The sequence below is a fragment of the Musca vetustissima genome, unplaced genomic scaffold (assembly GCF_032173495.1).
Source record: "Musca vetustissima isolate MV318-11 ecotype Yass unplaced genomic scaffold, APGP_CSIRO_Mvet_v1 utg18417, whole genome shotgun sequence".
NCBI lineage: Eukaryota > Metazoa > Arthropoda > Insecta > Diptera > Muscidae > Musca > Musca vetustissima.
This window is the reverse complement of record NW_026888331.1, coordinates 30,629-46,195: the sequence shown is the minus strand read 5'-3', so window position 1 is coordinate 46,195 and position 15,567 is coordinate 30,629. Positions and strand designations below refer to the sequence as shown.

Genomic DNA, 15,567 nt, shown 5'->3' with positions numbered 1-15,567 from the left:
CTCACGCCTACACACTAACAAAAACCTTCACAAAATTTTAAGCTTCTCGCTTCAGCCGTTTCGTCTAGGCGATGATCTGTCAGACACTCACTTAACACTTATGTATTAAGATGTACACAATCGTTTAATCGAGAGTGCACTGAGACTCATTTGTCGACTTCGTCACAATGTCCTGTTTATCAGCATCATTGCCAGCTTAATGAGTAACAAACTTATTTGATCATTCCAAAGAGGCACCCTATTTCCAAACAAGCTAAAAGAGGAAAAGGAAGAACTATGGCTCGGACTTATAATACGCTAGTCGCAACATATTTCAGGACATGTCAAATATTCTTATGTGAATGATGGTAATCAACAAACTGATACATAACCTTCAAACCCAAATAATGCTCACTTTTTTTACTAATTTTTAAGTTCCTATAGAATATCACATGGAATATGTTTGGTTTTGAAAAATTATAATTTTTTGCATTTCTTAAGATTTAGCGTTATACCATTAATGCTACACCAATTTGCAAGGGAGTACAGATCGTTTTGAAAATATATACATTGATTTATAGAATTTAGATTTACAAAAAGTTTGACATCGTCAGCAAACATCAGTACTTTGGATGTTCTTATAACAGATGGAACGTCGGTTGTATACAGAACAAACAATAAAGGTCCTAAACGATTCCCTTGTGGTACACCAGAGAAAACTTTAATACTTTTCGAAAAGTTTCCATTAAATGATACTTTTTGGGTGCGGTTTTGTAAGTATGAAGATATCCATTTCAAGATAATGGATAGGAAGCCTATAATATCGAGTTTGTACAGTAATAGTTTGTGTACGGCAGTGTCAAAGGCTTTACTAAAATCTGTATAGATTACATCAGTTTGAAGTTTGTTTGCATAGCCGTTATGAATATAATTTGTCAGTTCTAAAATATTCGTTAATGTTGATCTACCAGTTATAAAGCCATGTTGATAAGGAGATACTATAGAGGCAACTATATGGGATAATCTACGTGTAACTAGTAATTCAAAGAGCTTTGGTAATTCAAAAGCTCACAATTCACACTTGTATTTTTTCACCAATTTCACAACAGACTAAAATATTTTTTAAAATAAGCACTAGAACTGTAGTAAATTTAATAAATAATTTCACTGATTGAAAGCAGTAGAAAATCACGTCTATTCACTACGAGAGTTACCAGATTGAAAAAATGACAATTTTGTTTTATCTTCATTTAACAATAATGTAAATCAAACCGGTGCTAATCCCGTTATAGATTACTGCCAAATTAATCGCATGATCGAGGCAAACATACTAGAATGCAAAACTTTAATTTGCCTCAAAATCCTGCGAGGATAACAGCACGTTTAGAACCCCAACCGGCTCTTAACAATAATATTAGAACTGATAATGCACGTCCTAATTCACCAATCAGAAATCGTAAAGTTCAGAATATATCAAAAGTTAACATGTCAATCAGTCAAAATCCAATACCAACGGAAATTTCGCTGTGTGTCCCATTTATGGTCCTAATTCCAATTTTGGTCACGTAATTAGCACACTCATGAAGGGAAACATGTTTTAATTAACCCTCGATCCGTTTTGAATATTTTAATAACTTTTTTATTCAAAACTCTTATGTGTATTGCACTCTACGGTTTAAATGTGAAAATAGGAAATAATCATGGGAAATTTGTAAAATATAACGGTATTTAGGAAACAAGTCAACTTTTGAAAGGGACACCTAATTAGCACACCTTAGAATTGTTAATTTAAGTGCCGTAGATATTTAAAAATATATACAACAAAAAACTTTGTGTTAGCAAATTAAGTATGCTAAGTCATTTTCAGAAGAAAAAATCGGCAAAATCTACTCAAATGATAACTATTCGTGCTGCAAACCTAAAATTGGCAAAATTCAGCCTTTGTTTAAAAAGTAAAGATTCTAATGGGCCAGAAATTGCTTTAATAACGAGGGATCAACAAATATTTATAAACATTAACCAAAAATCGAAATAAAATATGAAAAGTAAAAATTAACTTAAAGGACACCTTAGAAAGGCCCCGAAGAAGAAAACTGGCACATTTTGCAGTATGTGAGAAAAGTCCAATATATAATGACATGGATAATAATCAATTGTTTGAGTAGAAAAAGACGGTTTACCGAAAAAATATCAGTCGAAACAAAATTATCAGCATAGGTTGACCAGTATAAGTCCATAGCTCACACTAGGATGTAGGATCACACTCAATATCAACAGTTTTTTAACAATCCCACTGCGGCCGGTTCTATGTACCGGAACCGGACCTTGGTTTTGTACCGTTTGTCGGAACCGCTTCCACCACAGATCAACGTCGGTGAGATGAAATAGATGTATGGGATGGGTGCATTTCCGCGGCTGTTCAGGTCTTAGCCGACCTCAGGACTACTGTGACAGGAGTTATTTTGCTGCGTCAGCGTATCTTCATCATCTTCGCCGTCAACGTCTTCGTCATCAACGACATCGTATGGGGGTAGCAGTCAAGTGTGGTACTGCCGAGATAGAAGTGCTTAACGTGTACATTCCGCCGTTAAATAGCTGTACCCCGCGTTATTTACCAGACATTAGTTTAATTTTGGAGGGTAATAACCGTCTGGTGCCAGGGGATTTCAATGCCCATCATGAATAAATTGACAGCTCCGCGTTTTGCACGGTGAATGAGGATGCCCCCACGAGAATTAGAGGAGATTGCCACAGCTCGCCGGACATCACCATTGTGGCACCAGGTCTGATAAATGACGTAATCTGGCAACCCATCATTTCTCTTGGTTCAGACCACCTCCCCATCATCGTCTCCGTAAATAGGCCACCCGATTTCATAACCTCTGAACGCCGAACTTTCCTGAATGCTGAAGCAACTGGATGAACCTGGAGTGAAGTACTTAACGGCTGTTCTCAACCTGTCGTTAGCCACCCACATTGTTCCTGAAGCCTGGAAATTACGCCAAGCTGTTCGAGGACATAGAGAAGACCAACCTCCGGCCTAGTTTCAAACGTTGGATAATGAATTACATGTGTTTTCGCCAGTCATATGTGGAATTCAGAAACAAGAAGTCTAAACCCCGTAGAGTGAAACTGGGAGTTCCCCAAGGTGGGGTCATATCTCCGGAACTGTTAAACCTCTACCTTTCTGAAATTCCACAACCCCCGGACGGCATAGATATCGTAATGTATGCGGATGATTGTACAATCATGGCGTCGCACAGTGGGAAAAAATGCAGATCTAGCGCGCAGAAAATCAAAGTAGATGTTTTACTGTATGTTTATCGATATTTTGGATAAGAATAGATTTAGATGGACAATTTTAATTATTTTATGAAAAAATTTGGCAATTTTTGGCAATTTCAAAAAACTTAAATTTTTTGGTGTAAATTACTATTTTGAAGCAATTGAAATATTTTATAATAAGCAATATTTTTCGTTATAACTAATAGTACTCCTAAAATGGAAGCTTCTTTTAAAAATTCCGAAACATTTGGAGGGTAAAAAGTGGGTTAAGGCCAAACACTATTGTTATTATATATATCTTTATTATTGTAAATATTACATATCTAAAACATTAAACTATATATATTTTACAAAATTTAGGCGTTACTTATTAAATACTAATCACATTCAGAATCCGAGTTTTGATCGGAATTAGTTGGTAGCATTGGATCCTCCAGTAGTTTAAGGACTTCTTCAGATAGTGGCTCACTATATCGATGGTTAAGAGATGTACTACGAGACAAACTTGATATTTTTGGATCAGAAGAAAATAGCAACCTATTGAAAAGATCCCTCATTGTTTCCTCACGACTAATTTTTCTGGTCTACAGTTCCCTGTAGTTCCGAAAGTCCTTATTTCTGGATTCCATGGCTTCTTCAGACAACATTCCTATGGGCAAAGCTGCACATTTAATTATATCAGCTCCATGCACTAATATTTTGTGTATGCTTGAAGGCATATAGAACCAAGGATATAATTCCACGAAAAAAAAAATAAATGTTTCCTCAGTAAGTTTTTCGAATGACTCTGCGTTAATAGCATATCCACAGGCCATCGTTGAAAGGATGATACTAAAATTTTTAATTAATTTTTCATCAACACCAGTTATCGATGATGCCAAGCCAGGTTGGCTAAAAACGCCTAGCAATATTGCCATCGTTTGTTGTTCCGGATACTGACTTAGGTGTGTCAACAATAATGTGCATTTCTTCCTTCAAATCATTAATGATACGTGCCTTCCTTTCTTCGAAAAGTGGCCGATCGGAGCTATTAATTTTCCACTTTTTCAAAACCAGTCGGTATGAAATGTGCAATATACATTCTAAAAATCGAATCCTTGCATGTAAGGTAGACAGAACGTATTCGTATAAATTGATGTTTGGGGTTAATGACGAAATTTTGTTGTAATCATTCATTACTTTTGCTGTTATGTGCTTATAGCGAAAACCATAAATGTAGGTAAAACAGTGTATATATGAATGTTACACCAATGATATTTTTCCATGGTTCATAAAGTGGACCCTTTACCTGCGGTATTTTAAAAGACTCTTACAACCGATTTCGTTGTAATTTTAATTTTCATTTAGAAAGACATTTGGAATAAATGTATATTCAGTGCATGAGTTTAAAATCAACGTTTGGAGCAGCTTACTTAAATCCCTCATTTTCATACTCACACCCATTACTATTGAACATTAGGATGTACATTTTGAACTTATTTTTTTTCTTATCTGCTATGCTGTGATCTATTCCAAGTCATATTTGATGAATTATATCAAAAAAATTCACAAATTTTTAATTTTATTTGAACAAAACCTTAAAAAAGCTTCCTACACAAAATTGGCATTTTTTCAAAAAATTGCCATAAATCCGAGAATCGCAGGAAGTCGCAGGAAAAAATTTAGTATGATGTTCTAGACAGACACACAAGAAAAATAAAACAAAAATCAAAGCTGAACTCAACTGCACTCCATACTAAACCCCTATTTTAATTGAAGGAATTAAAAAAAACGGACCTTACATATATTTAGCCCGAAACACCTAAATTAAAATAACTTATGGGTTATATAACTATACCATTTAATTAAATACCAATACTATATATCAAAAATGGACAAAATTTTATAATAATATATTCACAGAATGCACACGACCATCGCAATTTTATAGCAAAAAAATGCCATTTTTAACATTGGAAAAATTTTCTGTTTTAAATGTACCGTTATTCCGTTCTAGCTTATCAATTCGGATTATTTTATACGGACTTAAGTACTCTCAACACTCTACTTTAAAACTGCATTAATGTTTTAAAGTTTCCTTCAACTTCATTTTTTGATTTTCTGCGCGCTAGATCGGTATTTTTTCCCACTGTGCGTCGGGCCCTATTATCGATGACATCTGTGAAAGGTTAAATATCTACATAGCTGATTTAGTACAGTTCTTCCATCTGAGGAATATGAAGATATCCGCCGCCAAATCCACAGCCACTCTGTTCACCACATGGACGTCAGCCTATGTAAAAAGTAAAGATTCTAATGGGCCAGAAATAGCTTTAATAACGAGTGATCAACAAATATTTATAAACATTAACAAAAAATCGAAATAAAATGTGAAAAGTTAAAATTCACTTAAAGGACACCTTAGATTTCGAAAGGCTCCGAAGAAGAGATCAGACACATTTTGCAGTATGCGAGAAAAGTCCAATATATAATGACATGGATAATATCAATGAAAAAATATCAGTCGAAACAAAATTATCAGCATAGGTTGACCAGTATAAGTCCATACTTCGACCAAGAGCTGCCATCTCAACTACTACATATTTGTGCCGTATTTGTTCATCATGGGCAGTGTTCGCAAAAAAACGGTAAACTATCGTAGGGCGCCGTACCAGGAACACAAACACTAAAAAAAAATTTAGCGTTAGTGTTCCGGTACTGTTACTGTTCCGGAGCACTTATAATTGTAGTGTACCGCGGTCGAAACACTAGAAAATCGTAGCGTACCGCGGTCGGAACACTAAAAATCGTAGTGTTCCACTTGCCGGAACACTAAAAATCGTAGTGTTCCATTTGGCGGAACACTTAAAATCGTAGAGTTTCATTTGGCGGAACACTTAAAATCGTAGTGTTAATTTGTCGGAAAACAAAATGAGGTATTTATCTTTTATTTTTTGTATGAATAAAATTTATTTATATCAAGAGATTTAATAAATATAATATCTTTTAATATTTGTATTTGTTTATATTTTATTAAAAATTAGTAATATTATATTATCATCAACAGTTTAACATAATAAATATTTTGTAACTAAAAAGGGCGTATAGTGACGGCCAACTCATAACTGAAATTGCATTTTGGTTGATAATCGATTGCGCTGATCGGAAAAATGTATTGCATAAGACCTGTACAAACATCATAAAAAAAGAATATTCCAATAATGGATATATGTGGTTTTGTAATATTTATCTCAAAATCATAAAACTATTTTTTCATACCAAATTTTAAATATTTTTGCTGAAATTTCCTAAAAGTATGAATCATAAATGGATTTTCATACTAACATTTTACAAGGATATCTCCTAATATTATGGGAAAAATCGTGTTCGTTGTGTAAATTAATGAAAATTTTATCCAAAGCTGTATAATTTTGTCAAAACAGACGTGTATGGTACACTACCAGTACAGTTCAAGTAAGTGGAATGCTACGATTTGTATTGTTCCGGCCAGTGGAACACTACGATTTTTAGTGTTCCAAACAGTGGAACACTAACATTTTTAGTGTTCCGACCAGTGGAACACAACGATTTTTAATGTACCGCAGTCGGTACACTACGATTTTTAGTGTATCCCTACCGGTACACTACGATTTTTTAGTACGCTAAGGAACAAAACAGACGTGTATGGTACACTACCAGTACAGTTCAAGTAAGTGGAATGCTACGATTTGTATTGTTCCGACCAGTGGAACACTACGATTGTTAGTGTTCCGAACAGTGTACCACTAACATTTTTAGTGTTCCGACCAGTGGAACACAACGATTTTTAATGTACCGCAGTCGGTACACTACGATTTTTAGTGTACCCCTACCGGTACACTACGATTTTTTAGTAAGCTAAGATTTTCGTTGTGCTCCGCGGCTGTACATGTCTTAGCCGACTTCAGGACTACTGTGACAGAAGTTATTTTGCTGCGTCAGCGTATCTCCCAGCGTGTCCTCATCATCTTCACCGTCAACGTCTTCGTCATTAACGACATCGTCGACAACGTCATCGTCGCCAACGTTATCGTCGTCAACGTCGTCGGATTATGAGTGTATGGGGGTAGCAGTCAAGTGTGGTACTGCCGAGATAGAAGTACTTAACGTGTACATCCCGCCGTTATTAGAGCCCTCCGAGCCGAGGAGGTACCAGCACAATTTTCGAAGGAAGATGTTACGTTCTTACGGAGGTGGTCGATTGAATAATAAACGATGTTTAAACATAACAATATAATTCATTTATTAAATAAAAACTTAGAAGTGTTTTGTAAGTTGAGAACAATAAAGTTTGATAATCTGCAGAGCGTTGGTGTGCATTTATTGGCGGTTGATCAGTGACTCAATGAATATGTAAAAAAGAAGAGACAATGATAGTGATGCATGATGATGCCAGATGGTTGCATTTTATGTGGTAATACTACACTGATAGAAAAATTGCATTTCAAATTTAAGCCGAATACACTCAGTTTTTACTAAAATCGTACTTAAACAATTAAGAAAAATTCGTACTTAGTTATTCTTAAAATAAGTACAATTTTGGATAGTTTTATAAATTCAAGTACGGAAATTATTGGAATAAGTATTAATTTCTTGACTTACGTAAAATATTCTCATATTAAGTTAAGATTTGTATTTAATTCAAGAAAAAATTTCTAATAATGAGAAGTAAGTCATATATAACTTGAATTAAAAAGGAAATTCTTAAAACAAGCTTTGAGAGAAAAACAATGAGCACATAACAAATTTACTCTCTCAGATACTAATGAAAAGTAAGCGGAATATAACTTGAAATAAGAAGAACATTCTTATAACAAGCCTTGAGAGAGGAAAATGATGGAATACAAAAACTCTCTCGGCTGCATTTTTTTCTTAGTTGCGTTTGTTCATTTCTAGCTTTGATACAGAACATTGTGGAAAAGCAGTATTAGTTCGATTTGCGCGTGCCAGTAGACGGTTGGTAGAATTGATTGTTTTTCTGTCTGCCAAAAAATGAGTGAAAGTGTTTTTTCAACTGTGAAAGAGACGCCTCCTGTGGACGACGACTCCCGTATGCGCAAATTACTCCAGGAGTTTCAATTGGAATCAGTCTTTGATTATTTGAAAGGTGAGTATAACAAAGATGGCGAAAAAAATAAAATATATATTCCGAATATTTTGAAGTGTTTATAAAAGTGTGCGCGTGTGTTTTTTATACATATGTAATATTTTACTCCAAATATATTGACTATTTCTACATACACATTTTAATAACGGTATATTTCCGAAAAATTCTTATGAAAATGTACATAAAGCTCAACAACGCCTGTTTGCTTTCGCAAACTGTTTGTATAAAATATATATGTGTACACACAAACACCTACTTGGTATACACATATTACCATGCAACAAAAGCGCGATCTTCAAAACGATAAGCGCAAAATTTCTTAGATCAAGAATATTCTTCTTGCATTTCTAACGCGCATATATTTTAAGTATTACAAATTCTTAACGTAAGTGCAACACACTTAATCTAAGTGGAGAGAGCGAGTTGAAAGCAAACCAAAATGTCTCTGTTATTGTCTGTTGCATTGTGTATTTTTTGGAAGGAGAGAGAGTGTTGAAGCAATTCCAAATTTTATGCTCTATTCCGTTCTCATTGAATTTATTCGTACTCCTGGTCGTCGCTTACTATGTTTTTCAGTTTTGAGTTGTGAAATACCGTTAGTCATGTAGAGTTTTTTTGTGTATTCATTATTTTTGTGTTATGTAGCAAAATGCATTGATAGTTCTAAAGAATTTTGTTGATATCGTTATTTGTCGTTGCGCTTTACATTAGTTGTGTTTTATATTATTCTTCAATTACAATATTTCCATATTATCTTTATGGTTTAACAATAACTTTATATCCTTATTTATTTAGCTGCTCAAGTGCGGTATAGAAGTTTACAATACATGCAAACAGAAGATATAAAAGAAGCAGTACCTCCTCTTGGTCTTCGAATAGAATTTCGAGAAAAACTTTTCAATAGCAGGTAATAAAATTTAATGAGTATATGATTTGGCGAATTAAATTGATTTTTCAATATTATTTTATAGTTTGGTATCGATGACGAAACAATTTCTGTGCAATCCAAAGTCGACAATTGGTTGACAGGAAAAGAGTCCCATGGGAAACTGCTGATTTGGTAAGCATTAACTTAAATAATTATTTGCAAAAAAAATAGCAATTATTTAACATAGTCTTCATTTCAGTCTCATTTGATAAATTTACCACCATAGATTTTATATTTCGTATTATCTTTTCAGATCCAAATTGATTTCGAACTTTTGTATCCAGGCAAGAGTCATATGTTGTTTTCCAAGTGGCAAAATTTCAAAGGAAAAATTCTGCCATATCACGAAAGAAACGTCACCAAGTGAAGGACACACAACATCTAGGTGAACATGAGGAGTTTTTTGTATTATATAGATTTAAAAATGATTTTTCATTTATTTTTGGTATTACTTTATAATTTCTCTTAAAAATCAAATAAACTATATTTTACGTAAATCAACCATTGCTTTATTTCATATCAAACATGGAAAATAGTTTGAATTCAGCTCGAAAAACTCAATTTAAATGACTTTGGGATCATTTCAATCACTGGCATTTCTTAAATCAATTTTATTTTTGAATTAGAACAAGTGAGAGTTTGGATTAAATCAAGTTTGGAAATATATTTCTTTATCATTTCAATCTGTGGTACTCTCAATTTAATCTTTTAATCAGGAACAAAATTCTTGAAACAAGAATATAGTGAGATAATTCTGATTTATAGAATGCTCAAATCAAGGCCACGTTGCGCTTGAATCAAGTTTTATTAAGCATTAAATCAATCCTAGCGATCTTTTACCAAGTAAATTTCGTACTTAGATCGAAACTAAAATAAACTTAAATCAATTCCAGTTTTCTTAAATCAAGACTCTTCTGAGCTTAATGCAAACACAATCCGGCACAAATGGTGCTAAAATTATGAAATCCGCACTAGAAAAAACCGTACTTAAATCAAGTTTTTTCATCTTGGTATAAGAAAAACCGCACTTACCGTACTTTTGACACCGCTCCGGCTTCATTTAAGTACGGAATACTCAATTTTTTTTATCAGTGTAGGGTTACCCTAATATCTCCCCTTTTAAGTTTGAGCCGGGCTTCTGGATATGACTTCAACTGGTTGTCTTCTCTGGCTGATTCTTCTTGGCTGATAGTTGACAACAGGTGAACTTGGTGGAGTAATGAAATCTTCACTTGACTGTTGTAATGCTGTAGAATCTGTAGACGGCAATTGAACGTTGAAATCCTGAAGTAATATATCCATAGGTAATGTATCGTCTGAGGATGGAGGAACATCGTCGGTTAATCTTGTTCTTAGTTGATCTGCATGAGTCTTGATTAACTTTTTGCGACTTCCGACCCATATTGCTGTGTCGTAAGTGACTGTACCTGTTCTATTTATTATCTCTCCAGGAACCCAATTTGATTTGTTGTGATGGAACTCTTTTGCATATACTAAATCTCCTGGTTTGAACGATTTAGGCTTAGTTCCGTGTTTGGCATTGTACTGATTTTCCATTTTCTCGTTTCTTTCCAGTGCTGGTGTTGAAGGCTTCCGAAGAGCGTCGAGTATTGTTCTCATTTTCCGTCCTAGAAATGCTTCTGCTGGTGATGAATTATTTGGTGAATTTACGTTTGGCATTGATCGGTATACTTCTTGGAACTTGCAAAGTATTTCGGGTATCGTTTCTTCCCCTTCTATTTTTTTGATTGATCTTTTAAAAGTCTCAACAAACCTTTCGGCTTGTCCGTTGGAGCTGGGATGAAAACGAACTATGCTTGTATGTTGAATTGCTCTTTCCTTGCACCATTGTTCAAAATTGGTGGAACAGAACTGAGTCCCGTTGTCTGACACGATCTGCTCGGGGTTTCCGAATTGTGAGACATACTCGTTCATTAATTTTGTTGTAACTGCAGCTGTGATTGACGATGTCTGGTAAATTACTGGGTACTTTGAATATGCATCTACTATTAGGAGGTAGTAGAATCCTTTAATTGGACCAGCGTAGTCGATGCGAACTCGTTCTAGCGGTCTTGTTGTTAATGGCCATGATGATAAATCTGTCTTTACTGGATTTTTACTTACTAATTGACAATTTTGACATCTTTTGACGTAGTCTTCAATATCTTTGTCTATGTTGGGCCAATAGACATAACTTCTTGCAAGGGTTTTGCATTTTTCAATAGCAAAATGTCCACGATGAAGTTGTTTTAGAATTTTCTTTCTAAATTTTTGTGGAATGATTATTCTTGAGTTTAAAAGCAGACATCCGTCGACATATTGTAAGTCATCCTTATGCTTGAAATAAGGTGCTACCTGTTGGTCCACTTGATTTTGTTTTTCAGGCCATCCTTTTTCCATGTATGATAAAACATTTTGGAGAATTTTATCTGATTTTGTTTCATCTACAATCATGCTGTTTGTTACTGGAATTTTTGACATTGATTCATTTAAATCGTTTTGAATGTCTCGCTCAAAGTTGATTGACGCTATTATGAAATCGTCTGAAGGTTTTTCATGAGATTTTATTAGTCTTGAGAGAACATCGGCATGTCCGAAGTCTTGAGTGTTTGTATACTTGATATCAAAATCATAACCAAGTAGAATTAGCGCCCACCTTTGAAGTCTATTCGCTGTGTAAACAGGTATGCCTTTTTTAGACCCAAATATCGCTAATAATGGTTTATGATCTGTGTGAAGTGTGAATTTGCGACCAAGTATCATGCGGTGAAATTTTTGTACTGCAAAAATTAACGCGAGACCTTCCTTCTCTATTTGACAATAATTTTTTTCTGCAGGCGTCAATGACCTTGAAATATGATGGATTGCTTTCATGCTTCCATTTGGAAATGTGTGATATATAACAGCGCCAAGACCATGACTTTATGCGTCAGCTGCTATATGGACTGGTAAATTTGGATCATAATGTGTGAGCAAGAGATCTGATGACAGAATATTTTTGAATTTATCTAGTGTTGCCTGGCACTCTGTTGTCCATTTAAAATGATCTTCCTTCTTTAAAAGGTCGTCAAGAGGCTTTCTCAGATTTCTCATATTAGGAACATATTTTCCATAATGATTAATGGAACCTAATAAAGATCTTACCTCAGATATATTCTCTGGAGTTTTTAGCTGTTGAACTGCTTTGATTTTTTGTGGATCTGGACGTATTCCTGTTTTGTCAATTATTTGTCCCAAATAAATGATTGAACTTTGAAAGAACGCACATTTCTCAAATTTTAGACGAAATCCGAATTCTTGAATACGCTGTAGTAATGTTTGTAAGGTTTGCTTATGCTGTTCAATGTCTGGACTGGCAATCATAATATCGTCGATATATGCCTTAACGCCATCTATACCTGTGCATAGTTGATCCATTATGCGTTGAAATGCACCTGGTGCACATTTCACTCCTGGGGGTAATCTGTTGAATTTGAACAATCCCTTGTGGGTGTTGACTGTCAGCAACTCCTTACTGTCGTCATCTACTTCTGTTTGAAGGTAGGCGTCCGATAGATCCAAATGGGTAAAAACTGTGCAGTTGTGACATTCTGCAAAAATCTCTTCTGGCGTAGGCAACGGATATTGATTAGGTTCTATGGCAATGTTTAAACCTGTTGAATAGTCTCCGCAAATTCTTACTTTTCCATTTCGTTTACTTACGACTATAGGTGCTGCCCACTTTGATGTGTCCACTGGAGTTATTATACCTAAATTTTCAAGACGTTGCAGTTCGGTTTCAATTTCACTGCGTGCTGCGTATGGAACTGGTCTTTTTGGTATAAAAACTTCTTTTACATTTGGAAGTACCTTGATGTTAACTTTTGTTTTGGTACATAAACCCATTGAACTGTTGTCAAATACTTCTTTGAATGATGCTTTTATTTTTGATATTTCATCGTTGAAATTTATTTGACGACACCATGCTGTGATGGGAATGTTCCATAGGTTAAATTTTTCAATCCAATCTATGCCCATTACATTTAGTGATTCAACGTCTGAAATATAGCATTCCACTATTTCAGATCTATTTCCTATTGAGACTTCTATTGAACATTTGGCCAAAAATTTCATCTGTTTAGCATTAGCAACATTGGCGGTGTCTTTTGTTGGGGTTGCTTCAGGTCTTCCGATGCGTTTCCAAGTTGACTCAGAAATTATGGTCATGTCCGAGGCTGTATCCACTTGTAATTTTACTTGTTTGGAATTAATACTCACTGTGACATATTTTCTTAATTCCTTGAATTGTACTTGTTTTGTTGACAATATTGTTTTGGCATTGAATTTTCCTTTGTTCTTGTTGAAATTCTGATGATTGTTCTTCTTTGAATGTTGGTCATGATTGGTTTTGCTCTGTTGCTGCTTGTTTTTGCAAAAACCATCTTTGTGACCAATCTGTTCGCATTTGGTACACTTATGCTTGGAATAGGGCCAATGTTTAGCATAGTGCATATCTCCACAGTACCAACATGCTGTTTTTGATAACTTTTGTTTTTGTTGTGGCTTACCAATATTGTTGCATTGTTTTACGCTTCCCTCAATTAGCGCTGTGTCACTTTTCAAATCCAAAATGCTTTGTGTTTCATCAACTAGCTTTTCTAGGTTGACTACTTCCTTACTTTCATTGAGATGCCTTAATAAACGGATTCTGATGTCACTGTCTTGTGATGATTTAAGACCAAGTATGAAAATTAAACACTTGAACTGATCTATGGTTAAGTTATCCAGTTTAAAAAGTTCACACTGAAGATTGACGCGACTAGCGTACTCTTTAAAATCTTCATTTTCCATCTTTGTGATTTGAAGACACTTATAACGTAGACTTACTTGTGTTTCTGTTCGTCCAAACAACTTTGTAAGATGTTTGATTGTGTCTGTCAATGAAAGTTCTTGGGGTTGTTTTGGTAGAACAAAATTCTTGAACCGTTCATGAATGTGGTTGGACATTTTTCTCCACAGAAGTCCTACTTTGTCTGGATCGTCCAGTGCACTTGCTTCTCTTTCAAAGATGTGTCTGAATCGATTGTACCACGATTCAAATAATAAACCACTGTCAGGCTCATAGTTAAAATCCGTCATGGAATTTGCTAAAGATTCTATGAGGTGGGCTTTTGCCACTGATGACTCTCCTGGAATTGATGATGAAACTGTGTTTACACCTTTTTGTTGTCCAGCGATAAGTTGTGTGAGAATATTTAGTTGTTCTTGCTGTTGAGCAAGTAATTTCACAATATTTGCTTGTTCCGACATGTCTGTTTTCAGCCGTTACAAATTTTCTTAAGACGCTGCTGTTGCTGCGTATGTGTGTATGTAGCAAAAGATGATGAAATTCCCAACGTTGCTGTGGTGTGTGTGAAACTGCAAACTGTTATTTGTGTGTGTGAAACTGCAAACTGTGCTGATCGCCGAAGATTTCTTAAAATTTCTTGTTGGAATGTTCCTGATGAAATTGCGCCTGTGCTTTTTGATGTTTTCCTTGAAAATCTTCCTGCCACAACTTTTATTGTGGGCGGTGTCTTGATGATATGCAGCCTTGTTGCCCGCTGAAATTCCTTTTTGTTACAGTTTTCTTACTGTGTGTGGTTTTCAATTCACTATCCTCGTCGCCAAATTGTTACGTTCTTACGGAGGTGGTCGATTGAATAATAAACGATGTTTAAACATAACAATATAATTCATTTATTAAATAAAAACTTAGAAGTGTTTTGTAAGTTGAGAACAATAAAGTTTGATAATTTGCAGAGCGTTGGTGTGCATTTATTGGCGGTTGATCAGTGACTCAATGAATATGTAAAAAAGAAGAGACAATGATAGTGATGCATGATGATGCCAGATTGTTGCATTTTATGTGGTAATACTAGGGTTACCCTAATAGAAGATTTTGCAGATGTCATTCGAAACGCTAAATCTCAATGATAATGCTGAAGCAACTGGATGAACCTGGAGTGAAGTACTTAACTGCTGTTCTCAACCAGTCGTTAGCCACCCACATTGTTCCTGAAGCCTGGAAAATAGGCAGGATGATATCAGAGGTGAATCGTATAGGCCGATTTCCCTTTGTCTCCAGTAGCAAAGACGCTTGAGTCACTACTCCTCCCTCTGCACTGTAGGTAATTTGGACAGTTTTTTAGGCAAAAAGTATTTTTTTCAATTTTGGAAAATAATATCTTTTTTGATGGCATTAAAAAGAAAATATGTCAAAATGTATAAT

General features: G+C 34.9%; 1 protein-coding gene across 1 annotated transcript in view; it reads right to left on the bottom strand.

Annotated features, from left to right (window-relative positions):
- LOC133336178 (uncharacterized protein K02A2.6-like) overlaps positions 1–14,147 on the bottom strand; it is a gene marked incomplete at its 3' end in the record, with an annotated part of 33,762 nt that extends 19,615 nt beyond the window's left edge. The window contains exon 1 of the mRNA XM_061544469.1: positions 12,462–14,147. Coding sequence (XP_061400453.1) covers positions 12,462–14,147 — 1,686 coding nt within the window. The remainder of the gene's footprint in view (positions 1–12,461) is intronic.
- Positions 14,148–15,567: the final 1,420 nt, after the last annotated feature.